The sequence below is a fragment of the Nipponia nippon genome, unplaced genomic scaffold, assembly GCF_047370975.1.
Source record: "Nipponia nippon isolate SJK-2023a ecotype South Korea unplaced genomic scaffold, ASM4737097v1 scaffold_9, whole genome shotgun sequence".
Taxonomy (NCBI): domain Eukaryota; kingdom Metazoa; phylum Chordata; class Aves; order Pelecaniformes; family Threskiornithidae; genus Nipponia; species Nipponia nippon.
In genome coordinates this window covers 22,578,009-22,605,737 of record NW_028262413.1, presented here as the reverse complement: position 1 = coordinate 22,605,737, position 27,729 = coordinate 22,578,009, and the positions used below count along the sequence as shown (strand labels likewise).

Genomic DNA, 27,729 nt, shown 5'->3' with positions numbered 1-27,729 from the left:
CCTTCAATCTGACATGAAATGTGCATTTGATATCTCAGATTATCGGTGGAAAGGTTTCTAAGTGAACCAAATCTGGGTAGCAGTCGCTAATTCACAAAATATAATAGCTACATCACCTCAGAATCAGACAGAACTTACTGTCTGCAAAAAAGCTGAAAATTCAGTGTCTTTTTTAATGAAGTGTTAGAATGTGTGTAGTCTGATACCTGGGCTTTCAGATTCATGCTTTGCTCAAAGCATAATGCATAATCATTCATAGAAACAGAGCAGCTGAGGAAATCTAAACAGAGCAGACACACAATGCCTGTTTTTCTCAGGCATTAGGAGACCATCGTTTTCCTGAGAAATGCGTTCTTCCCCCTCCCCCTTTTAAGGGCAAAGAAAATGTTGAATGAATGAAAAACCAACAACAATAAAAAAACCCACCATAAAATCCTGTAAGCCAAATGCCACATATATTTTGAAATTGTAATGGAGTCAAAGTTATTTGTGTACAATTAGCAAGCCACACAATCTAATTGCAGGTTTAAAAAAATCCTTGTGCAGAATTTTAACTTTCAGCAGCTCTTGCCAGTGAAATTCCACCCTTCCTGTTTTCAGAAAGATAGTCCTGATTTTGTTTTCTAACTAAAAGAACTGCTGATTCAGCAGGCATTTCCAGCTCCATCATTAATTTCAGGTCATTTACATTTTCAGTTTCTGTCTGAAACTGAAAAAAAGGCAAACAATATCAAGAAAGCTGAAAACTAACATAAAACTGTGTGTAAACAAACTCACTTTCATCCCACAGTGCTGAGCACTTTCCTGTTTGGACAGGAATTAAAAGTGTCAATTCTATTATATAAAATATCAGATTAAATAAGACAGCACTTACCTCCACTTAGTATAATGACAGCTATAAATATTGCCAGGTCACTGTCATCTAATTCCAGTGCATTGAACTTCACAGCAAACTCAAACTTGGGCTCCATAAAGTCACAAAAAGGTTTTCTCAGGCTTTTCAGAAACTCCCGTGTCATGAATCCTTGTCCATCAGATATAAGAACTCCATCTTTATTCATCAGAGAAGCCAGGAGAGTATATATGATCTCATGGACCCCATATTTCAGGAGAGTTACTTGATCATTCAGGTCAAGATTCACAAAACCTGGAATGTTCTTGGCAAATTCTGTAATCTCCTGCACTGCCTCCACAGAGCGAAACTGGCATCGCTGGAAAATGCGAATTGCTACCTCTTTGTTCTCCTCCTGCAGCGGTGATACATGCTTGCACTTGATCTGATCTTCTCCCATCATTAAAGAGTTCATGTCATAAATAACAAATGGCTAAAAATAAAAGGAAAAGACAATTTACTTTCAAATGTCCTTTCTATGAACATTTGACCTCTGAGAAACTGAAGTAGCATATAACTCATTAGAAAACACTTAGAAATCTATGAGGAATATATCAAGGGTATAAGATTTAACCCAAAAGGGTTAAATCTTCAAAAACCTATTAAAATAAATATCCTCATAATGTTAAAATGATTTACAGAAAGGACAAATAGTTCCTAAGGACTTCTCACATGTTCCGTGTATCTACATTCTAAAAATAGGACTTTGGCTGATACTTTTTTTTAAAATTAGGGGAGGGTGGTAAGGAACACTATTTTAAAATATCCATGATTTTTGCCATTTTTTTTTGTTTTGTTTCGTTTTTGTTTTACAGAAGTTCTGTAATACCAGAATTCAAAGTTTGGAATGCTTACTAATACAAGATTAAAATATTACTCCTTTTGCCTGAATTTTACAGGCTTCTATAAAACAGAATCTAGTAAGTGTACAGTGACATGTTTGCACTTCTGATGATATAACTTCTTTTTTGTAGAAAGACAGAGTATATTCACATTTTGATTACTTCACGTACTGTAATGTTCTTTCAACTTCTATCCTTCTACAAAGTGCTGCAAGTAATATCAACTTTATGGTATTGATTACCTGATAAATTTAACCTTTTTGATGTTAATTCCTTAAAAAATACCAAGTTAGGATATATTTAAACTCAAACAACTTGTCAATGGGAAAGAAAACCCAAATAACATGATACAAACTACAGCAGCACAATTCAGAACACGAGAATGAGTCTGACTGTCAAATAAACTCAACTGGAATAAATCAATTTTGAAAGCGTATTAGAAAATGTAGTGCCAGGAGAACTTTCGTTAGGATCTGGAAACAATCTGTTTCAGAATATGCAGAAGCAGCTCCTCGTTTTAAAAAAGTGGTTAAGTGAGGATTTCTTAAATTTATCTGAAGAATCTTTTCCTTAGAGAATAAATGACTAATAGTTCATTGCTGCACTGAACAAATATCTACTGACATTAATAGGTTTGTTAACATACTTGATTCATTAATTAACATACAAGGAAGTATACACCAACAATTGGACTAGAGAAATGCATTTTTTAATTTACGATCCTTTATGACTAAAGATTCTAATGCCTTATTCATATGGGTGATCATTCTCCTGGTTTTATATTTACTACAAGCTGCAGAACAGATTCAAAAATAACCCAAGCCTTCCTATACATAGTCAGTGGTCCTCTCCCACAGAATCTGCTTCTGGAAACTCCTAAAATTCAATTCCTATTTGATTAAACCAGTTTTGAAGTCTATTCAGTGCTAAATTATTATGGAATTTTTAAAACTGGAAATAGCTACTTTCTTTAGAGTCTGGTGGTGCCTTCTGAAGAGGATATTGCTGACAGATGCTTATTACTACCCACCAGCTAGAGGTTACTACTTCCATCTCCCGCAGTTCCACAGATGGAGATTGTGAAAGTGTTTGGTCATCTGTTTCAGGCTAAGTCGAACACAAGCTCTGACCCACTATCACTGGGAAGAGAGGGAGGGATGACAGCTGACAGTTTTGTCTTCAACTGATACAACTGCTTGGAAAGCCGAGGTCTCTCTGTGAACTGAAATAATAGTATCCTCACAAGAGGATTTAAGCTTTCAAAATGGTTTAGTTAAATCAATATTCTGCTGCTTACAAGACCAATAAAACTAGTGCTGTCACTTTCATGGTAACCACAGGCAAACATAACTCCAGACCATGAAATTCAGTTAAATGGAGTGTGAGGTATGACACTATTTTTCCACTTGCACTAGGATTTCAGTGTGAAACTGAAAAAATAAACACACCACACTGAGAAAAGCCAGGAGGATAGGTATTTTTCAACATGTAATGCTATTCTGGCAGCGGAAAAAGCATTTTATACATATCTGTACATATGTATATGCATGCATATGCAAAACACTGGAATAACAAGACTGTAGAGGAGACTTTTTAGTACTAGTAGGTCATTCCTTCCTTTTCTTTCTAGAAAATCTTAATTGGGAGCACCAAGTACAAGAAAAAGTCATCTATTCTGTGCATGTACATGTGCTTCAGAAAGACTACACTATGCCACCAGCCTACTGACATTACAAGATGAAAATCAAGAAAGAGTTCAAAATAGCTAAAGAATTTTTTAATATAAAGATTCAGATGAACTTCGTGAGTAGAATCTTATGTCAAATGAGCACTGTATATCCCAGAATAGGATGAGTTAGCCATTTTAGTTCTGACACACTCACTTAGCATATCCGATAATTTTCAGTTAATGCAGATGATATAAAAATTAAAAAATAAGATAAATTTAAACTATGCCCATAGTAAACAGTTTGATGTTCCAGAGCACAAAGTCAGTTCAAATAACATAAAAGCTGTAACTATTAAGTACTGAGTGTCACTCTTTCAGTGTTATTTTTTAAAAAAGACTTGAAAATTTGCAGCAATGAAAAGCTGAATTCTATGTCTGTTGTTTTATTGCTATATTCTAACCTGGCAAAGTTTTAAAACTTTCAATAAAAAGGTAGAACTATACTGATAACATACTATATATTTACTGCACAAGTATTGCATTAGTGTAACTTTCAGACGTGACCAAGTGATGTAAGCCCAGACATTTGTTAAGTAGCCAGCACAGCAGAGCAGCAAACCACACGCCAATTGATTTCTATGATAACTCCATAGAACCTTGCAGAACAGAAGCAGGATTTGTGGATGCACTTAGAACCTCAGAAACAAACTGCCCAGATTTCTAAACACACGTCTGGAAAAATGGAAGATGAGATCACTGTAGGCAACCCTGCCCAAACTTGTGTTACGTTCCACAGTGCACACAGTGGGCAGCTGCAGAAAAAAGGAGCAGGCCTCCTGGTGACATTTTTAGGATGAAGAGGAGTAAACAAGATACATAATTACACACCCCACTTCTATTCTGTTTCCCAATGCAGGTACATAGTTATTAAGAACACACTGACAAAAAACTAAATTGCTGTATTAATTCTTTCCCAGTAACCTATGTTTCTGATATAGAGAAGGAACTGTGGAAAGACTTGGAAAAAGCAATGACCCTCAAGTGGACCTTAGCGTATCAGCTTTCTGTAGAATAAATAAACTATCCTAGTTCGAACTTTATATACTCCATGATGAAAAGTTATTCAAATTCTAAGTGTCCATCACATCAGAAGTTTTTATGTGACGGGTACAACCAAATTAGGGACAATATTTAAATTATGATTTTAACTGCCTTTAAACAAAGCAAGCTCCAAAGCCTTCCAAATCCTTTCCTGCCTTTGAAATTATTACAGAAAATAAAATACAGTCTCTGTTGTAATCCTGACAATAAAATTTCTGCCAATCACTCTAGAAAATATATCAAATTAAGAGTTATTACTTTTGGAAAAATATTTTGCTCTTTAGGTATTAAAATAGTGACAAACTTTTAAACCTACCATAATTATCAGATCTTATTTATCCTCCTTTTCACTGATACAGAAGACTATTACGTATTGCCAGTGAAGTTTCCAAAGCAACCCACAAATACATATATCTCTATTCCTTACTTTTAAAAGATTGTCTTGTACATTCTCCTAAAATTCAAATTGCACCAACACAGGATACTGATCTGATCCTAGATAACCCAGTTAAATGCAGGAAGTCATCAGAGCATCATAAGAATGAGCATCATAGTTAAGGCTAGTGATGGTTTTGGTACTGGGAATCATTTAACGCTTATGAAAAAGAATATTCCTTTGGGTACAGCTAGTACTGATAATATGCTATGATAATGTGCTATGATATGGTTGCTTGAATAGTATAGCAACCAATTCCTGACAGCTAGATAGCCACCTTAAAACAGATAGTGTGGAAGATAACCTTTGGTGAAGGAGAAAGAAAACGGGAAGAGTGGATCAGAGAATACAAAAAGGTTAAGATGACCTTCAAATTCTTGTACTGGTTTCAAGTATTTTATTAGGTGAACTTGGAGTTTTTTCAAATAATGTTTACTTATCCTATCTAAAAACATTTCCTGTGTTTCAGACACAGCTTGAAATATGTAACTGCCAACAGCAAAGTTTTGTTTTTTTTTTTTTTAAAAGATGTGTTGTCAATGTGGTAAATCATTTACTCAAAAGAAAGAAAAAAAAAACAAAACAAAACAGAGGGAACTAACTGATTTGTCTGTCGTCTTTCCTGTCAAGATCGCCCTCGCCTTGGCTTTGGTCAGAGGGAAGGACTTTATGTATGAGTCATACAAATGCTTGGCAAGTGCTCGTAGATCAGCAGATTCAGGGTTTAACTGGTCGATGTCGCTGGAAATCTCTGCCAAGAGCTTCTCCTTCTCCGCTTGTGGCATTCGCCCAAACCTGATGGCTGAAGAAGATGACAAGCAATTACTATAGCTATAGTTGCACCTAAAAAAGCGTATTTGAATAGCTTTTTATGTCACCTTTGTTATGAGCTCTTCAAATTTTTATTAAAACAGTACTTAGGCAAGTAAGAGAAAAATTATTTTCTCCAGTAATAGAGGCAAAACAGCTGAATTGCTTTAAAGAAATGTAAACAAACAAATCTCAAAGAGGAAATAATTTATGTGCCTGAACAGTGAGATTACAGTATCTTGTTTGGAAATGCAAAACTATTGTCAGCTCACCTGACAGAGTTGTTGAAAACCACTGATTCTACCTCCAATCTAAATAAAATGTAAAGAATCTTTAAGATATTAAAATTCTGTTGGCTTAGGGTAGGAAACACCATTCAGCCTAGTATTGTTTTGGGCAAATCACCATATGGATCTCAGATTCTTCATTTGTTTAGAAACAAAATACTCACATGCCTTGCAGGAATAAATTCCTAAATAGTTCAACAGAACTTAATGTAGCAATTGCTGTAAAATGTTACCAAAAGAATTAAGGAATGAGAAAGAAGGTTGTGCAGGGAATGAAAAAGCCAGAAAAGGCTGAGTTCTTCATGGTAACCCTATGTGCATGCAGCATTGAAAGAACAGGAAATGGTTCTACCTAGTCATATGATCTCACAATTGCTCAATACCAACGTAAGGCAGGCTGTAAACCTCCTAGTTTTACACCTATGTACTTACTATCCAAGACACTATTTATTCCTATGGGGACGGACTTGGAAAATATTTCAAATGAGCAATCAAGATCAAGACTGATTTATCATATGGTATTTCAATAAACAGAATTCATTTCACTTGTTTGGTTTTGTTTTCGTAAAAAGAGCATCCAAACAAAAAACGGAAGGAAGAAATAAAGGTTTGTATTTTGGCCTCAGGAGGAAATAGAAATATTATAAATATTGTTCTAGCAGTTAGTGTCTTCCCTGGATAAAGTAAAAGTGCTATTAAGATCATACATGTGAATGATGATACTAGGGATGTTTATTTTGGAAATGACCAGCCACTTTCCCTTTATGAGGATGCTTGCAGCGTGCTGATGTACAAAAATGATGCTTTTTTCCAAGAATAAATAATTGTGTCAAAAACATACAAAATACATTGTCATATATATATTCATTGATCAGTTCTCTTATTTCATGGCTGTAGAAACAAGGTTGTTTATTTTTACAACTGTACGATATTGCTCTTTCAGCAAACTTAGTCTCCAAATGATGCATGCTCTGTATTTCATAGTTGCTTGGGCATTCTTAGAGTTAACAAGTCAGAATAAAAATCATCATGAAAGGACACCTAGATCAATAGGTACAAATTAATATATTCTAATTTTTTTCCCTGAGAATGTCTGTTGCTTATAATTTTTCATACAGGCAATTTTGAATAATTGCCAACAGCTATTTGTTTTCGATCATATATACCATGCCATATATATTTTTTTCTCTCTCATGGGGAACACCAAGTATTCTTAATCAGCTACTAACAATAGTTTTCAGGGAGACATCACTGCCAGCCCTCCTTATTTCTGAGAGCAAAACATTTAAAGAAAAATTATTGACTTCATATTAGTTTATATGACATACGACAATGGCTTAAAGAGACTGCCACCATTCTGTAAAGCAGTAATGTGAATGGATGAACATATAGTAATGTTAGTAATGTATAAAAAATTGATATCAAACAAAAGGAGAGTTCATATTTGTACTTAGCGTAACCTAAATAAAAAGATGAAAAAAAATCAGCATAACTACAAAGGAATTAATTCAGCTACATATGCTTCCATGAACACTGTGAATAAAGACCATTTTGGTATATTCATTTTGCAGTTAAAATGGATTGTCTCACTAGTAGAAATTCTTATTTGGAGTTAACACAAATCCTTTGAGTTTTTTTGAAAAAAACATGCATAGATCTTGATAATATTAAGCCCATGATACTAATATCTGCATTTTAGGCATTCTTGAAGATGTAAACTGAATGAAGTATGAAGCATTTAATGAAGTAAATACAGTGAAAACTCACTGAGAACATTTTATAGCATTTACAGATTTTTTTTGGTGATACTTAAGGGCTGATTCAATAAAAAGAATCAAACTGTCATCAATATAATAAAGCTAAAATATATTATTACATACATATTGTAATAAGTTGTTACAGGGACAGCAAGTATAACTAAAATGTGGGGTCAAGAAGGTGTTAAAATAATAATATAGCTAATAAAAGTATTAAAGGTTAATTAAAAGTCCATGTTGAACAGTGTGGCTAGACATTTGTTAAATTCATATTTGCATTAAAAGCTATTATATTCTTCATGAAACCTGGTTTCAGATTTAATGTTAATTTAATATTAAATTTGTGGCATTCATAAGATTATGTTTTATGGTCAATTTGTCCACTTTTCAAATGTGCATTTTGCAATAGCATCATCAATGGAAAAAATCTTGTGATACTTTGATGCTTCTGATTGTGTTAATACTGTTACTATTTCATTTACTGCTGGTAGTTCTAGAGTAGATGCCTTCTTTAACTTATCATTTACTTTTATTTTGCTTGTGATGGTGATACTTATTTTCCTGAAAAGTGCTTTGAGATCTCTGCATGAAAACTGCTATAAAAATGAAATATTATTTATTGCTTTGCTATTTGTTTCAGTACTCTTCCTTGTTGGAATCATATCTAATGTTTTGTTTCCATTTGTTTGAGAATTTGTATAATTTTTATATATACAGTCAAAACCCCCTGTGAACATTAATGTTAAATCAGAGCATTGCCTTCACTGTGCTAAGTTTTATGAATGCAAGCACCCTTATGTATAATCTGTTTTGGGAGTTAAAGCTCAAAGACACAGAGGAAGACTATATCAAATGATACATTATTAAAGCTGCCTAGAAATTTGCTATATATTTTTAAGGAATATTTGGCATAGGTTTGGCATGGGGCCTCATGATGCTAACTTTTCTATGAAGATCAGATTCCTGGTTTCTTTTTGAAAAAAGATTATTTCAAATTCCTTTTCTGTAAATGAAAAAGGAAAAAAAAAAAAACCACAAACAACAAAAGAAATAAGTACCACTGCCTAAGGTAACACTGAATTATATAGCTAGTCCGTTAAAGTGATGAGGAGATTACTTTGAAAGAAAATTAGCACGTGTTATATGGTAAACAAGGTTATAAGCATTAACTTCTATTCTTGAATGTTTGCATGCTGCATTCAGAATTGAGTTAGATATAACAAACAAAGCTTACTCATAGCACAGACAGCTATTACATCAATGTCAAATCAGTCCAAACTACCCATTGTTATCAAAGAATGCACTAGTTGATTAGCTAATCAAAGCAGTATAGCAGGGGGTTATCTTTTACGGGCCTGAAACACCCATCCTTGGCTTACCAACCCACTTGAGCAGGACTGCCAGCTACCAGATCACATGTCTATCAGTTCAGCAAAATAGCCACTAATATTAGCAGAGTTTGCATTTAGCAGATAGGACCAAGTCTTCTAAATACAGGAATTGACTTCACTAAGAATGGAAATGAGATCTTACTGTTTTCTGTACTATATAAATCCTTAGGGTGTATCTTGTTGCCTGCCATAATAATATCAGACTTTTACATAAAATAATTCAGCAATAATGAAATCCCTCAGGAATCTCATAATATTTTCTCGTGTTTAGTGTGTGAAAACTGTGCTTGGGGTAAAGTTTGTTATGCATCTTAATTGGCAATCTATCATTTCCACATGTGTTTGTTTCTTCCTAAATGTGTGTTTGTAAGATAGATTAACAGCGGTGGATCTTTCATGATCTGCTTTTAAACACTGTCCCTATTTCATGAAAATATGTGTCTTGGAAGATTTCTGATGTAATTAATTCATGAATTATGAGAATAAAGTTTCCTGAACAAAAGATGATCAGGACCCAAAAGTATATTTTAAATATAGCAATTCGTTAAACATAAAGTCAGAGAGTTGTGAATCAAACATTTCTATCTTATAATTTGATAAGCAAAAGGATAGTTCTAAAATATTTTTTAATGTTTATAATATATTTTATAAATATTATATTAAGTCCAGCAGATTCTGTTCAATGTTTATTAGCATTGCAGGCAAAATTTGGGCCAAAATTCAATTTTGTGGTACTAGCCTAGTAGTTTTCTTTTTGAGAAGTCATTGTCATTGTCATTTTCAGGGGACTGAGACAAAAGTAAGGGAGAGGTCAGGCACCAGGAGGTTTACAGAAGGAATTTGGAAAGTGGGATTTTGGATGAGAGGAGAAGTAGGAGGGATTGATGATACTTACAGAGGCTAGGGTGAAAAAAGGAGAGTTCACAGGGTGGATAAGAGTTCACAGCATTTCTGATGGTTGAGGAAAATTTCAAGGATGGGTGGCAAGATCTTCTCCCTTTTCTGCTTCTTTCTCCACCTCCCTCCTGTGACCCTGACCTCATCTTCTATTTCCCTGGACCATTATCCTCCTTGCTACTCTATCTTCTCTTTCCTCCACCTACCCTCACAGCAGGCCCGGCTTCCTTATCTCCCGGGAGCCTGGGAAGTGGATCAAGCCAGGATCTGTAGGGTCGGGAAGGGCAGGGACAAGCCAGCGAGCTGGTATAAGAGATCTGGAAATGCGGCTCGCTGCTCATCCTGCAAGGGTGGAAGGGGTTCAGATGGCAATTTCTTTCACAGTAATAGAAGATTGTGCAAGTTTGGGCACGTGCCTGCAGCTGGAATATATGATCCCTCTCTCTCTTTCCTTTGTCAGTTATTTCTTTTACTTGCATTTACAATATTCACCAAATGTCAGTGATATAAAGCCAATAGTGAATGCAGTAAGACACTACATGCTACATTATATTCTTTGCCTTTCTGTGGAAAAACTAGAATATTTATCCTTACGCCACATTTTATAGCTTGGAGAAGTCACTACGATTGCTTATAGACTATTCTGTATAGCACTCATCTGATTGTCTAGATTATTTTTGAGCATAAATGAGACCCCAGATAGATAGACTATAAACACAGTTTCTTACACTAGAAAACACAAGATCGAGCCAGGGAGGATACCTGTCTGAGTTCACTGGAGGCATGTGCCCAGATTGAACAATTCACTGCTCCCAGAACTGATAATAAAGACATACTGCCATGTGTGCTCTTTTTCCCATTACAGTAGTTGGTTCTATATAAATAGTACTTTTAGTAGAAGAGAAAAAATTAATGAAATTTCTAAAATAAAAGAACCAAGCTTCAGAATAGTGGTACTTCAGAATACAATCTGAGCAATTAAGGGTTAAACACAGAGCAGCACTGTGGCTAGAGAAGGAAAGGGAAACAATATTCAAAGCATGAGAACACTACTGTCTTTTTTAACCTTCAGCCAAGTGGTATGTAGCATTTATATGTGAAAAAATGTGGCTGTAGCTGCTAAGTGTCTCCTTGCATTCCCCATTTTTGTAAGTACCCTATTCATTTTGCAATAATATATCTGTGCAAAGACAGTCATAGATCGGAACCCTCAGACAAAAATAATCCACATTCTGATGCCAAGCATTTAAAATTCAGATAATTTCACTACCCAAATGAATGACCTTTAATCTGTAGATGTAACATAAAAATGTGTCTCAGTGTCATTGATAACTTTCAGTGTTGCATTTCTGCATGCTTCTTTATATAACCCTGTGTCTTCAAAGGCAAAATTTAGTTCTTTTTTATGAATTTGTTTGTTTATGAATGATGGAGGAATGAGGGTGTTGTTTCATGAAATGTAACATAACCAGAGTGGGCAAAAAAGGCAAGTGCAGAAGCCAATACTTGAATATAAACACTACTAACTCCCTGTTAGGTGAACTCGTGGTTAGAGCAAATGTAAGTGTTCCTTCAAGCCCTGGGAAAAATTGCTTTGCCCTTTCCCCCTTTTCTCTATGCCTCCCCCTGACTCTCATAACCATGGCTTTTGCTGGTGCCACAGCTTCTGCCTTGGCAGTGGCTGAACAGGAAAAAATGGCAGGTGAAATGTTAATTTTAAAAATATTTCTTGGGCCCTTTATGTTACTAAGCCAAAGAGAACAGTCTTGGCCTTCTTCTTCTTGGTAGAACTGCACATGGTTCCCATTGACATAATTGGAAGCCGTGTTGCTAGGTTATGAGAGAATTTGGCATGCACCTTGAAAATAATAATAAAACCTCCTGAATTACTATTAAAATACCCACAGTAGCATTTCAAAATTAGATTTATTTTTAAGCATTACTATTGCATCCCAGGAACTTGAAAACCATATTTTCTATTAGCAAAACATTTCCCATACCAATTTACATTCACTGCATGTATTAACCCCGCAAACCACAGTTAAGCTTTCCTCTTGGGGACAGTACACTCATTTTTTATATTGAAAATAATGAAAGTTCTAAAAAAACCACAGAGAAATTATTTTCCCAGTCATGTTTGCAATTCTTTACCCTTAGAATTACATAAGTCTCTATGTTATGACATTTAATTCCTGTTTTCACTCAACTTTGCCAAAGCAAGGCAGCAAAGAATCTTCATTATGTCTTTCTGTCCAAACATTCGTAAGTAGTTCCACATGAATTGATATGTTAATTTTAAAGTTCAGAGGGGCTTTCTTCTAAATTCTATGCAAGAGAGCAGTATCATGATATGCTTAATGGTATCTGCTTACCTACTATAAAGAACCAACACAATTGCAAACACCTTTGCAATCTAAGACTCCAACATACTCAAAATGGAAATGCTGCTTGCAGTTCACAGATGGGAGGGGATATTCACCTCTGGATGGTGGAGAGGTCAGACAGTGCACATTACACAGGAATCACAGCTATACACACTGTATGATGAGAGGCCAACAGCTGAATGGGCATGCTAAGAAACACTACACTCCTACTTACCACACATTGGAATCTATGCCCAGATGTGGGTATCCTAGGAAGGAGGAGGACAGGTTTTTTAAAACAGTACAGGGTCTGGCCCATTCATTTAAAGTATGTTGTGTTCTAGTATGAGGAAGTGTAAACTTAGTGATGCTAACAGTCCTCGATAAGTGTCCTATGCATCAAATTCAAATTGTTATTATTCACAAAGTTTCAGTAAATTCTCCAGTCCATTTTTCATAATTAAATTAAGTTTTCTGCTTACAGGAAAGGGATATTGAGCTACAGTATGCAAAAGAGTCTTGTCAGAAAATACGACAATGAACTGAAAAATAACAATTACACTAGAAATATGTTCAGGAAGAGCAACCAACAGTGCAATGAGCAAGAATGATGGAGAGTAAAACCAACTCATCTGTTATATTATGTATTATATTGATAAGTGCAGATCTCTACCTATCTGATTTTTGTATTGAAAGTAATCTTCAATCATATGCATAGTCTCCTAAACTCAGAGGTAATCTCTCTGATAGGTATTTCTAAACTGCCTAGTGTAAAGAAAGAGAAGACTCTAGATGTTAAAGCAGCACATTCAGTAATCATATTAATGTTTCAAGTTATTTTTCAGATGAAACATTATTGTTTTAAAATATGCTGTGTGCACTTACCATTATGTGACATTCCAACGGCAAGGCATTTCTGAAATCTGCAGTATTGACATTTATTTCTGCTTTTTTTATGGATGCGGCAATTAAGATCACACCTGTCATAAATTAGCTTTAATCTGATTGTTCTTCGAAAAAAACCCTGGAGTAAACATAAAAGCATGTAAAAGGATGCAAGAAACTGCCAGTGTCATCATCTCACTTCTCTATACGTACAAAGCATCTTTCTGTATACACACTGAACCTAACTTTGTTTTAGACAGATTTCCAAAGGAAGCAAGGCTCATGTGATCATAATGTCTGGTTATCAGTGTGCTCCTGTTTGGATCTTATTAGCCACTTTCAAGCTAGTTTGATAGAGGGGTAAAAATCTCAAATAGCTGGGGAAGCTTATGGGAATCAATGGGGTTTAAAGGACACTGGGGACGTAAGTTGAGAGCTCTACAGACATGCTGAGCATGAAGAACACTATGCCAAAGGAAGTGAAGCTCCATTTGTTCCACTGCTCATGGGACAATTTGTTACAAAATGAACATGAAATTTTCAAAATTTAAAGTTCACTACCAATATAGAAAACTTTTTATAAATCACAACAAACCAAAAATTCTGCCAACAGCAGCTTGATCTCAAGTAAATAAAAAAGGTTATGTGTTACCTATTTGTTTACATTTTCTTTCCCAACTAAGTATTTTTTAATTGTTTCAAATATTTATTTTCCTTTCTGAGCCTGAGTACTTAAAGAAAATTAATATTCTTTCATCTATTCTATTCCTTTGTTTTTGCAAAGTGCTGAACTAATTTTGCAATATTTATTTCTGAGTTCTGTTTTCTAGGTTGTTATATTTTCTAGTTTATCTCCATTGTTTGGATATTACAAGTCTGCAAAGAATATTGGCACATGAAAAATCCAAAATCTTGGTGCCAAACTCACGGAAATTATTGCACAGAAGTCTTATGAAGTCTTATAAAGAGAGAAATCATTATGGAAATTCACAAGTCTGTCTTTTTACAGTATAAAGATACTTTCTCAGATCGCTCACAATCAATTAATAAAGTTTATCCAAATTTATCATCATTTTTCCTTGTAACAATTAATTTTTCCTCACAGCAAATAATAAAAATAAAAGCATAATGCCAACTGTTACTTATATAATTCACTGTAATTTAAATAATCAACAGCATACTTATTGTTTTATGTGTGTTCCTAATTCAGTGCTACAAATTTTATTTCAGCTCTGCATTGGGTCTTTCCTATTAGTTATTTTCCTCAAGATGTTGAAAATAGAGAAAATGGGAATTTCACATTAAAGTCTCTAATATTTTTCTTTTAACTTGGTGAATTATTATTACTTTCTTTCTCTGGCATTTCTTTTCTCACTCTTGAGGATGGTCAATTTTTACACCATTCATTTGTCCTTTGTGTTATAAACACTAAATAACACTGACATAAAAAAAAAGCCAGTGGAGTTTTAAAGCAGAAAGCCCTATTTAATACCATTAGACTTTTCTGTAGTCCCCTAGAAATGTGTAAATTGGGTAAAGAAACTAATCAATAGAATAACAGAGCCTGAATTTTAAATTGCTCAGAGTATTGAGCATTGGAGTTGGGCACGAGTCTGCTTTTGCTGCATTCTGTGAATTCAGATTCTGCAAGTGACCTCGAAGACAGCAGGCATGAAATATAATTGCATAATTGACAAAAGCAGAAGAAATGCACAAAAAGTTCAAATAGATCACTAACATAAATGATCGGTAACATAAACAATAAAAAAGCAAATTACATTTTAAAAAAACTCCTACTTATTAAGTCATAAAGTATATGTGGAACAATTTACTTAAACACCTAAAACTTTTTTTAAAAAGCACAGATTTCTGATTCTACCAAGTGATTATTCAGACACAAATAGTATCAAATCTTACTTGAGAAAAAATACATTTGTGATAACTTACCTTACAACCCTCACATGCATGCACACCATAATGAAATCCAGAGGCCTTGTCCCCACACACACGGCATTCAATAGCCATAAGGGAGTTGGAAGACTCCTCATGAGGTTTATTGTACAACTGAACTTTTTCTGAAAAATAGGGTGGGGAAGGAGGCTCCATTTTGATTGCACCTGTGTATAGAGAAGATTTAAATGATAAACTCAAAGTATAATTAAATATCTAGAAGAAGACGCAGGGAATAATCACAAGCAATCACAGTAAACATAGACAGATTCATAGGTCTGTTTCATAATACAAAACGAGTAGTAAACAAAGGATGTAAAGGGATATAATCTGTAAGCAGCTATTTCACTGGCAGGATATAGGCTGGAAAACCTTGAAGAGGCAGATTCTGATGTAGAAAGTGTATTACAGATTCAGTTTCAGCTCTGTAGTGTGGAATGATTTGAAGATAGGGATATTAAAAGTTTACCTATGGAGACCTCATACTTGAAAGGCCTTACTTTTCTCAGTATCTAATCTGGCTGTATTACTTTAAGGTGTTCAGAACTACTGCAGGAAGATTGAGTGGAGTTTCTAATCTATTCTAAAAAATATTTAAGTATCTAATAGACCTATACATTGAATAATATATTATTGGATAATATATATATTGGATAATATAATATTGGATATTTAAAGGAATTTAGCTCTCTCTTGGGGAACACTGTTCAACTTCGGAGGCAGTTTAGAGATTCATTTTCTCTTCTGAAAGTTTCTAATTAACAGACCAATTTGTAATATTGCACAAGCTCAAACAACCAAATGTGATATCTCCAACTGCTGCTCTGGAAGGGTGAAGGTCTGCTACATGTACTCTATCTTTTCTATCTGCCCTGCAAGAATATCTTTTGGACATCTCTGATGACACAGGATACCAGCATTTAGGCATCTGAATACTGCTAAATCCTTTTGCTGATAGTACAGTTTCCAGAGAATGAAGCAAATGTGGACATGAAGGAAATACTAAAAAAATTAAAAGCATACTTTGGCAATCCTGGAGCTTGATATCATATTTATAATCAATGCTTGTCTGGTCAGTTCTTGCAAGAGGAATATCTTCATAGTGCGGTGAAGAAATGCTTGAAAAATCAACAGTGGTAAATGGCTTTATGTCAAAAGAATGTGTATGATCATCCATTGCAGACAGATCCACTGGACTAATTCCAAAATTAATGGGCCAAAACGGCATTTCTGTGTCAACCATTGTAATCCCTGAAAACAAAAAAAGAAACAGACATTTTAAAAGAAGCTAGTTATCTCTGTAATGAGTTTGGGCCTAAGCTGAGGTCCAATTGTCTCATGTCCAAAGGGCTGAGATGCAAACTCACAATCTGGTGTAGATTTTAGGGGAATGTTTAGGCCCCGTCTATCACTTGGCTTGAGTTTGTCACCATATAATGCATTAGGCTGTATAGTAACATTGCATGGATAACACTGGGCAGTTCACCCAGCTTTGAGGTTCTTAGGAAGGCTCTGATGTCTCATGTCATAAAAGCAAATGAGATTTGTGGACATTCAGGGCTCAGGCTAAGCTTAGAACAGAATGGCTGTCTTAAGTATGCTACTAGACTGAACTGGTCTGGTCCGTACTTCAAAAGGCAGCAGAGACAACTAGTGGGCTCACAGAACAATGGGTCAGTTAGATGAATAATTGACAAAAATATATATATGAAAAATAACCATCTAAACAATTACGAATGGCCAAATTAAATACAATTGCATTTTAATAGTATGTTTTATAGAATGCTTATGTGCTTTAGTAAGCATGCAAGTCATTAAAGAAAAAAAAATGATGTAAAATTAAAGCAGCATAACTGGAAAAAAAAATTCACTTTTTTTTTTTTTTAAAAAGACAGATAACACTGACTTCAATTGCATCTCTCAATAGCATGCATATGAATACAATTAGCAGTCTTCCACAATTAATTTTTCAGTTTTGCAAATTCTAATCATCATTCTTCCCAAGTTGATTTAGACATATTTCAACTACGAAAAAGTTTGTAAGTAACAGCAAGTGTAAAACACTTACTGTTTTATAACTAGGGTCTGTGTTTAATTTTCTGTGATTTATAAAAAAATATTCTAATCTAAAAATAGAATAGATGTTATGGAACTAAAATAACTGGGTCACTTTGGCTGTTTAATTTGGACTTTAGACCCAATCAAGTAAGTAGCCTCTAACCTCTAGATAAAAGAAACTTTGATTTGATTTGATCTGATTTACTTTGCGTCAAAACTACTGTGTCACACTGCCAAAACTGTTGCTGCAAAATGAATGTAATGGAACAGACCTGCTCTATAATTTTGAGATCATCCTTTGTTTTGACAGGCTTACAGGTAAGTAAAAGAGTGATTGTCCTTCCCATCAACTATACTGAAGTGCTAAGGTAGTAATGGCTAGAAATGGCTACAGTTCTCTTAATCTTTCCTCAGGAAAGTCACCATCATTCTTCGGCCTTTTAGGACTCACAGCACAACCCTTTAGTTCTTCTACCTTGAACATCGACAACAAAGGTTGTAAGATATCTTTCTTATTTTTAAATTTTAGATAAGAAATTCTCACTGCAGTTGGAACAAAAGAGATGCTACTGTATCCCATGCTGCACAACATACATGTTGCCCCTAGTAGAACAAAAGAGGAACCTGCCACTCCTATTACTACATGACTGATAAAGTAGAGTCCTGTAAAGCAAATAATAGTGTTTAAGGGTGAACTGTTGGCAAGGTTAGCCTAACAGTCAGCCAGCCATCTACCTTCCCAAAGGCTTCAGCCACTGGATGGGATATAGAGATAGATATATATAGACAGATAGATATAGATATATGTTATCCTTAATGAAAGCAAGATCGCCTACTAGTAAACAACAGAATTTCTAACTGCCACAAGAGAAAATTATCCATTGAAAGTACATTATAGGTTGTCAGAGTATGTTGGTGTTATACAGTATCTTCCAAATAGTCCAAATTTTTCTGTAGGCATGAAGTGCAAATCCCTGGCCATCAACACTGGGAACTGTCTTCCTTAAACAGATTTCCAAATAAAGCAATAAAATAGAATAGACTCCTTCTTAAGGGTCCATTTTTGTAATTAAGCAGACACATCTTTAAAAAAATGAAATAAAATCAACAGACATCTACAATTTAAATACTGGCTTATATTCCTTTAAGCAAGTGACACTGAGAGTTATGTCCACTTTGTATCTGGATGGCTGCCTCAAGGGTGAAGAAGAAGGATGCCTAAAGGCATGGCCCCGGTTATCGCCCAAGTTCATCCTGTGGAATCCGTAGGACTCGATATGCGCAGGTGCACCCATGAGGTTACTGTGTGGCCAAGAAACAACTGCAGGCAACCACGTCATCAGAAGGCAGGAGGACTCATACTGAGAGCTGCCCTTGCACAGACACCTTCCCTGCACTAGAGAAACAGCTGAAGAGGCTTGAGTACAGGCTTAAAGGCAAGTGCAAGCTTAAGTCACTCACTAAATAGAGAGATACTTAATCACTTGCCACTGATCTCAGTTTTTGTATTACACGCAAAGCAGATGTTAAACAGTTTTCCTGCATCATCTGTAAAACCACTATAAAAGTATTCTCACAGTCTTGAGGGGTTATCACTTTGTATTTTCAATTTAAAAGGCTTCAGTTGCAAATGACTGTGAGCTGAACAGCAAGTTAAAGCTAGTCTGTATTTCACTTTATAACATCGTGAATGACTGCGATGTTTTGGAGAATTTGATTATGTATAATGTGCTTAATTCTATGAAACTCCTGAGTCATTATAACACAGTGTGTGCATGAAATTCACTATGTACAGACATACTACAGCTTAGAAAGACTCAGATAAGCATGTAAGTCCAGAGGCCTGGCTTGCTAGGCACAAACTCCAAAGCTAAGAGGCTATAGTATTCCTTAGCAGGAATTTTCTGTTTTCACAGTCAGAACAGCTAACTTGTTTCAGCAAAGTCTACCAATAATGCCAGAGCAGTTTCATGGTAAAAGTATTTCTAGCCTATAACTGTGATGTTTCAGATTTTTATTTTTAGAAGAAGCAAAATAAAAACAAATAAATAAAAAGTAATCTGTCACTTTAACAATCACTTAATATGAGGGATTGTGTTTCATGCATGCTGGTTTTTCCTTACTAATTGTTTTTTTTCCTGTGCATCTGTTCATATCACACACACGTTCTGTATGCTGGGAATAGAGGAAATAAAAGTGCCAAGATTACACTGAAGAGAAAAACAGGGAATTGTGGGTGCACCTATCAGCTACTACAGGTCACAAAGTAATTCCATTTTATGCTACTCATATTTCTGCTCTAAGGTAATAAAATCTGGAATCAGCAGCTATTTACAATTCTGAGCAAAAGCCTATAAACTCCACCTCTTCCAGAGGTTAACATCCCATGACTAGTAATATCAGTTCTTCTGATCTTCAGGCAACTAAAAAGGCTTTGCTAAATCATTCCACTACAAAAAATGTCTACTTTTAGTTTTGAAAAATTGTTATGTTGTCTATATTATAATTTCATCTAAGATGTCTTCAAAAGTACATAGCAATAAGTGTATACCTAGCACACATAAGTATGTATTTCTGAAGTCTTCTGTTAAAGTATAAGGTTCTGACATGATAAAATGCCTTAAGTAAATAGGATTTACTCAACACAAAAAAAGGTTTGCATGTACATTTTTAACTGCTTTTTTTTCCATTGAAAACAGTTAACTTTGGCTATATAGTAAATCTAAACCGACAAAGCCTTAGCTCTGTACAATTTACATTAATTTAATTTCCACTCCCAGTCTAGCATGAACCTAGGAGGCCTCATGAACACAGAACTTTTAATCTAACTACAGCTGAGAAACATTTTGCCTCTCAGGCCTCACAGTTAAGGAAAGTACCACTCTTCTGAGGGATGTAACATCCTCCAACAACAGCACCACAAGACAGGACAAGATGGATGTTTGTATGCGTGTGTCTATGTGGGGAGAAATGGAGAATGTGTGGCTTCTACCTAATCTTGGCTTTCCTCATTGCTGTATAAAATAAAGCAAATTCTGTGCTTTCCCAGCACAGGGACTATATTTCTACTACTTACTATGACGTCTGTTCAAAAAGGCGGTAAGGGATTATTTTCTTACTATATTTCATGACAACAAAAGGACTAAAATATTTGGCTTTCTCTCAGTATGCACATATTTCTGATTTGTTTGGTTAAAAAAAAAAAAAAAGCAGCAATGTGACCTGGTATACAGATATACCAATCAATAGCTATTTTTCAAAGATGCCAGTAAATTCAAAGTTGCTAAAGGAATAATGATGATGTCAGTGCAATAGATTCCGTACTGTAAGAACATCTAAGGTCAAACTAATCACAAGACAGCTGGTTTGTGCTTCTTTTTCTACGTCTGGATAACAAGATGCATATTATAGCATTTCTTTATACAACAAAACAGCTAGGTGTCAATGATCTCAGATTAATATTATTCATAAACATTTCTGAATTATGAGAATTTTCAGGTTTGCTCAGGTTTTGGATATAACAAAGTCAAAGCATTTCATTACAGTTTTAAAGTTCGAATCTTCACGTATGACTGCTAACTCTTAGTCAAATTATGGATATCCTGTTCAATTTAATAAAATTTGCTCTTACACTGGAAACAAAATTAATTTTACTGTTCAGACTAATTTATATTAGAATGAAGAAATTTATACTAGAATGAAGAAAACCTTTTATGTGCTAGTTTTATTCTTGAATAAAATGTGAAAACTGTTCCTATGTTTAATAGTTTAACAAATACTTCTATTTTGCATGTAACTTTACTTGATTTCTGCTGTGTATTTTGTCTTTTTCCCTCCCCATAAAAGATGAATGCCAACATTTCCCTCTGGAAAAAACAAAAATTAATTGTAGTCTTATGGCTTTAAAAAAAAACCAACAAAACCACCAAAACATACAAAGCATAAGTCCAATCAAGAGACTATTCCAGAATTCTTTCAGAAAACTCACACATGCTCATGTGAGATCCAGGTGATAAAAACATAACTAACATTGGTTAAAAAGACTTTTATGTGCAAAAATCATTTTTAGCCAGCAAAAGACTATGCAGAATAGTAGCAGAGATGTTATTAACATGAAGTCAGATGAATATGGTTTAACATTAAATCATCAAAAAGACCAGAAGTGAAAGAGAGAATACTGTCAACATTAAACACTGAGATATGAAACTAGTTGTTATAACTCCCTTTACTTGCATTTAATCTCATGTAGCCAACTGCTAACTGTTATCTACAAGGAAGTAAAAGAAGGCACATGAGCTCATTTGAGACATGTCTGTATTGACTATCAATCAACCATACTGACAGCTTAGAGTTAGTTAATCTGGTGCTGGTTGTGAGAACTATCATATCATTAAATTACTTCATTCAGTAGCAATTGCAAATTAAATTGATTACCAATTCCTGAGAAAGTTATTCAGTGCATTTTTTATATTAGGAAACCATAAAATAACGTAAGAGATTACCATGGTATGAAAAACATCTTGGATCACAAGCCACTCTTTACCATAAACACTACCTGTGCTCAGTTAACCTGAAAGGCCTGTTGCACTACATTCTAGACACGTTCTTTCCAGACAAAACTACCAAAATATGACCCTAGAGGTATTTAATGAAGCAACCAGAACATCCTAACCTCATAAGAGTTACAGAAAATCAGAAGAAAAAAAAAATAGTTAAAGCCTCTCAGCTTTGAAAAATTACTAAAATCAAGGCAATTGTATAATTGTACTACATGGACAGGTATAAATATGGACAAATATATATGAGATGTAAATATTGGCTTTTTTTTTTTTTAAGTTGAGACATATTTCATGGAATAGTTTGAATTTCATCTTATGTATAAATGTGTCAGAGTTTGTCAAGTAAACTCATATGCAAGTGCTGCAGAGCTTAATGGGACTTTTGCCAATTAATTTAATTAAAGCGGGCTCAGACTCTGAACTAATGTCATATATAAGTTGGTTAAGATCACACAATTCCTAGCTTTCAAGAAAAATTTAGAGATGGTGAAGGGTCAGCTTCATATCCTCATATATTTAATTTATTTATCTACTTAAGAGGAACAATAAAATGTTTTATGTGTGCCTTGCAAAAACACATCTACCCTAAATGACAACAACACATCCACTGAATTAAAGACCTTCATGGATCTTTTAGAAGAGAATGCTGCAAAAAGACTATAAGAAGAGAAAGGACAGTCTTGTGATAAAACAATTGCGTTCCCCTTTCAGTAACTCTGTTCTTTCATTGCCTCTGACACAGAAATTCTATGTGGCAATGGACAAGTAGTTCAAGCCAACATTTTCATCAGTGCTGTTTTCAAGTCCTGATTGTGAGACATAGGGTCTGGTGATACACTGTGTTCAGAAAGTGATTAACTGATGTCTAAGGAAGGTGGAGATGGTCATCAATTCTAGTAAGACTTGGAAAAATGGTATCTCTTTGTCCTATTCATTGTTCTTCTGGTTATTTAGAGAAAATTGCACCATCTTACTGCATTTACTTTTTCCTGGAGAAAAAAAAAAATATGCTTCTACTTAGACTTTTGTCTCAGTTCTCCACTTGTCTAGTGAAAGAATGTTATCTTCCCCCCCCACAGCCTCCTGTTCTCTGTGTTATCATTAAAATGGCAATCATCTTCTTCAGCAGGGATGGTATTAATCTAGAAATTTTTAATATTCCTGATTATGTCTGAGTACAATGAAGCTTTAAGCTTAGTTTAAGTCTTTAGGAGATACCTTCTTCAATCATGAAAATGATATATTTTTCATTCATAGTATCTGTCATTATAACAGACTTTATCTAATAGACAACATTTGCATAAAATAAAGGTAATTTGGTTTTGGGTAAGCGAAAGTATGTGATTTTTTTCTATATTTCAAACAATGACTCAAAGCTCTTGGACATAGTCCAATACATTAAAACAACTCCTGTATGGTCTGCAGGTTCCTAAATCTAACAACCACTCCATAACGTAGGGCCTGTGCTGCTTTGTGTTCTGTTGCTGCAGAGTCAGCAGAGGGAGCACAACATAACTAAAAAAACCTCTTTCCAAGAACTCTGCTGGCACAATCAGTGATGCTCTTAAACAAACAAACAAACAACCAAAAAAGTACATAAAAAGAGCTTTTTTGGCTGATACTTTGACAAAATCAGCAAGCTTCAAACTGCATCAGGAAAAACAACTTAACAGCAAAAAGCTATAAAGACTTGCTTTAAAAATTCCATTACAGAATTTTGTATTGTTATGTTTGCATTATCAAGAAGCAGAGATAAAAAGGATTTTTTCTTTCTATTCATGCACATTCAAAACATTGGTATAATTCGGGGCAGAAATTGTTTCGTTTACGTGACAATGTGTGCACTGAACAGCAATGTTTTGGTAGGACTTAAAATAGTTATCCAAAGCAGTGTTTTCCCAAGCAAATTACACATTAGAAACGACTATGATTGTGGCAAAAGGACCCAGGTTTACTTAGGCAACTGATAGAATAAGTATTGACAAATTTTTGTATTGTAAATTCAAACAGTTTTTGAAAATTCCATATTGTCCTTCAGCATTCCTACCCTAGAACTGTGTATTGTAGCAGGAACGAAAGTACTTCTTTATGCACCTTGGAGTCAAGCACTCTCCTGCTTGTACCACTGTCTCAGTAGACCTGCTATTTTTCTTTTCAAGTATGAAATTATAAAAAATATGTACAGGAATGAAAATTGAGCTCACTGCAGAACAAAAGAACAAAACTTTCATGGATTTGTTTCAATCTGAGAACTCTAAACTAAAGCTCCCTGCCCCCCTTAATTCACCTGTAAAAACAAAGAAAATACCTAGTGTCCTCTAGCAAATGTTGAGTGTCAAAATCAGCTCCCTAATAACAAGTGACTTAGTGAAGAAGTAAGTTCATAGATGATTTGGTGCACTGCTTTTAATGTCAGCCCTGACTCCAAGCACAAGATCAAGACAATGGATGCCATTTTCTTCTCTGTTCCTCAGATGCAACCCTCAAGCCATCTAAACATGGTCCAAAAATTAACATGTCCATTAGGAAAGACACCTGACAATACCAAAAAGATGCAACATGGACAATATACTTTTGAAAGAACGGGAATAAACATTCCATATAAAAAGAAGCCTAGTGGCTCTAGACAAAATGGTTTTGTTACATCTTCAAGCAGAGGAGGAGGGATGTATCACCACTGTGGCAGGGTGCAGCCAACAACACACCTCAGGGGTTAATCATTGAGTGGGAGGGGTATAAGCTTATGAAAGTCTCCTTTTACAGTCTGCTGAACTAACCTGCAGAACCAGCACAGGACCAAAATTCTGATAGCAAAAAAAAAGTAGAGTAAAAAGCTGAGTAGAATGCTAAGGGTGTGACAACAAACCAGATACTCCCAGGAACATCCTGAAACACTACCACCAGATGCAAGTTTGTGTCATATCTCCACAATGCAAACCACGGAGGAGTGTTGAAGACTGGATGGCTTAAGAACCAAGCTGAGAAATCCAAGTGATGCACTGTGCAAGGGCTGCAGAGAACAGTGACACCGACATCCTTCAAAAAGCCAAATAAAAAGTCAACCCATTCATCCTCTCAGCAAGGCTGCACAGTAAAACATGAGAAGAAACCTGAGAAATCGTGCAAATCTGAACACTGGAAAAGGCCAAAAGCAAGCAACTCATAAATCAGTAGGAAACATATTTTATTCCTATAACTGAATTCTAACTACAAGCTGTGATCACTAAAAGCACAGTCCATAAAATTTGCTACAATGTTTAGGAGGTAGCTGCTAATAGAAACAAAAAAAAAAAAACCCCAAACATTCAGGGAATAATAGAGCTGTTTAAATTAAAATGTATTTTCTATTCTGTGCATATAGAATTCATACAAAATGGTAAATGGTGTGGGTTCTTATTTGGAATAGCAGCATTTTCTACCTTTGCAGCAACATAAACCATTGTAAATATAAATGCAAATGAGAAACAAGCTCAAAAATGCCACAGGCTACTCAGATACGCTACAAATTCTACCATCCTGTTTTAATTATTTGATGTAGGGTTTGTTGCATACTGGATAGATATCAATGAAACTTTAAGTTATGTCAGGATATAAAAGAAATCGATTGCAAAGCTGTGCTTAAATAACAGCTTAAATAGAAATGGAGAATATTGGACAATGGAAGATAGCTGTATAAGAAATACTGATTTATATATCTGAAAAACTTCGTAGACAGATAGATAGCTCAGATTTGAGAGAAACAGCACTTCAAAATCATGGAGAACATAAATTCAAAATTCTGGAAATGACATGGTGTTGGGCTCCCGGTAGTAAAAGACTGACTACAACAGAAATGAAAGTGTTCTACTACTGTCACAAGACTGACAGAACACTGAGCTGTAGAGATAATTTCTGCCCTATTAACTCAGATTCCAAGTTTGTGGCAAAGGACCCTCAGATTGTTCTTGGAAATACTCGAGCAGAAAAACTGCAGTTTTCTAGTTACAGGCAGCTGCAATCTGTGCTTTGTGAGGCACCACGTATTGAAAGTAAAATTAATCCTGATGAAAGACTTATCTTCCAATACTTTTTGTTCAAAAATGTCTTAAAAATACCTCCCACTCTTCAAAATAGGAATGATTGTTATTTCATTCCATTGAACAACAAAAAAACCCCCAGAAACATAAAAAACTGAAAAATTAGATATCACCAGACTGCTAATATAAAAATCAGAATAAACATCTACAGAATTCTAATGGGCAAAGATTATATATCGGTATTTACAATATGCCTGCTTGCATTAGTAGAGCTCAAATCTGGATCATTTTGGTTTTGAGGGATTTGGGGAAACCAGAAAAAAACAACATGTCTCTAACTTGCACTGGCAATATTGTAAAGCTATCTCATGACATAAAATGTAGGCGTTACTCTCTATGAATCATTGTGATTTAAAAAAGGATGCTGATAGATAGGCAATGAATCACATTCAATTTTGTAATCAGAAAAAGCTGGCTTCTTAAGAGAGACCTTTGCCCCCTTTGGCAAAGCATAATAACTAAATGTGCCAAGCTACTAAGGAGTAGGCCTTCTCTTGTCATGTAAGTGGCCTCATAAGACTGAAGGAAGTAATTGATTTTAAAATATACAAAAACATGCTGTGTTGTACACAAGATAGCAAAGCTTTATCAACTAGAAAGTCACAACACAATTCAACTGACAAGAGCATTAACAGTCTCAGAACTGTACTTCACTCCGAGACTCAATGTACCTTTGATAACTGGCACTTATTTTTACTGGGCAGACTTTGTATTACTCAGGTCTAGTGAAAGTTTTACTAACTACAGGAAATTCATATAATTTGAAAACTTCATATTTGTGAAGCTTAACCTACACTGTTTTTTAAAAAATATTTTTTTTTTTTGCCACTGAGTCAATATGATAGAACAATCTGCTTCCAGATTCTTTGAAACTAGATTCTTGCTGTGCTAAATAAGGTGGCTAAGACGGTGTTCCAGAAATCTTTCCATATATTCCAAATATGTACACTACGATACTATCATTTTTACTTAATTTAAAAATAAAATGTGATATAATGGATATAAGCTCTTTTTATTAACAGTAACAAAAATAGAAATTACCAAGGAGTTAAGAAACCTTTTAATTTCCTAAGTTTTCAGTCAGATTTATAATGTCAGTGCATGCCATTAGAAGTATTTTAAGAGAAAATTCCACATTCAGAAGTTTCATATGCAGACTTGTGCATAACCTGTGACTGTGTTTTCAGATGTCAAACTTGTTTTGAAGTCAATAGAAAGTTTTACAGCTTCAACAGAAATTCAGTGTTTAGGCCACAGTTAAGCAAAACACTCATTTATATGCTTTATTTTGAATATTGTATTATTGCTAATGGTATTTAAACACCTGCTTAAAGTTAAGCACTTTTAAAAACAGTTCCTGGCTAAGGAAGGACCTTTTTAGCTAGGGTGTATTATTAAATTACATATCATACACATGTATACATACAAATAAATCAATGCATGTCGTAATACAGATCCATAAGAAATGAGGTTCTCATAAAATGCCATATTTTCTGTGTAAAATCACTGTGACAACACTGTGCCGAGTTAATAAAATAAACTCAGAGCTACCATGAAACACTAGTTGCAATGTTTAGCCAGATGCCTACTGTATGTTTAAATAGGAAACAACACTGTTCCGAAATAGTCAAGTTTGGTAGAAATGGTATCTAGTAAAAAACACATGATTCATTATATGAAAATTTGCAAATTCCTCTGTGGCTTCCTAAGCCTTTGTGAGATTATCAAAGATTTAAGCATTTAGTATGGCAAAATA

General features: G+C 34.7%; 1 protein-coding gene across 5 annotated transcripts in view; it reads right to left on the bottom strand.

Annotated features, from left to right (window-relative positions):
• The window catches only part of PPARG (peroxisome proliferator activated receptor gamma), a 60,391-nt gene that overhangs the window by 9,794 nt on the left and 22,868 nt on the right, over positions 1-27,729 (bottom strand). For all 5 annotated transcript variants that reach the window (XM_087744833.1, XM_087744829.1, XM_087744830.1 and 2 more), the window contains 5 exons: positions 16,304-16,531; positions 15,278-15,447; positions 13,331-13,469; positions 5,543-5,742; positions 875-1,325 (listed from right to left, as the gene is read on the bottom strand). In XM_087744833.1, the coding sequence (XP_087600959.1) occupies positions 875-1,325; positions 5,543-5,742; positions 13,331-13,469; positions 15,278-15,447; positions 16,304-16,523 (1,180 nt within the window). In that variant the 5' untranslated portion in view covers positions 16,524-16,531. The remainder of the gene's footprint in view (positions 1-874; positions 1,326-5,542; positions 5,743-13,330; positions 13,470-15,277; positions 15,448-16,303; positions 16,532-27,729) is intronic.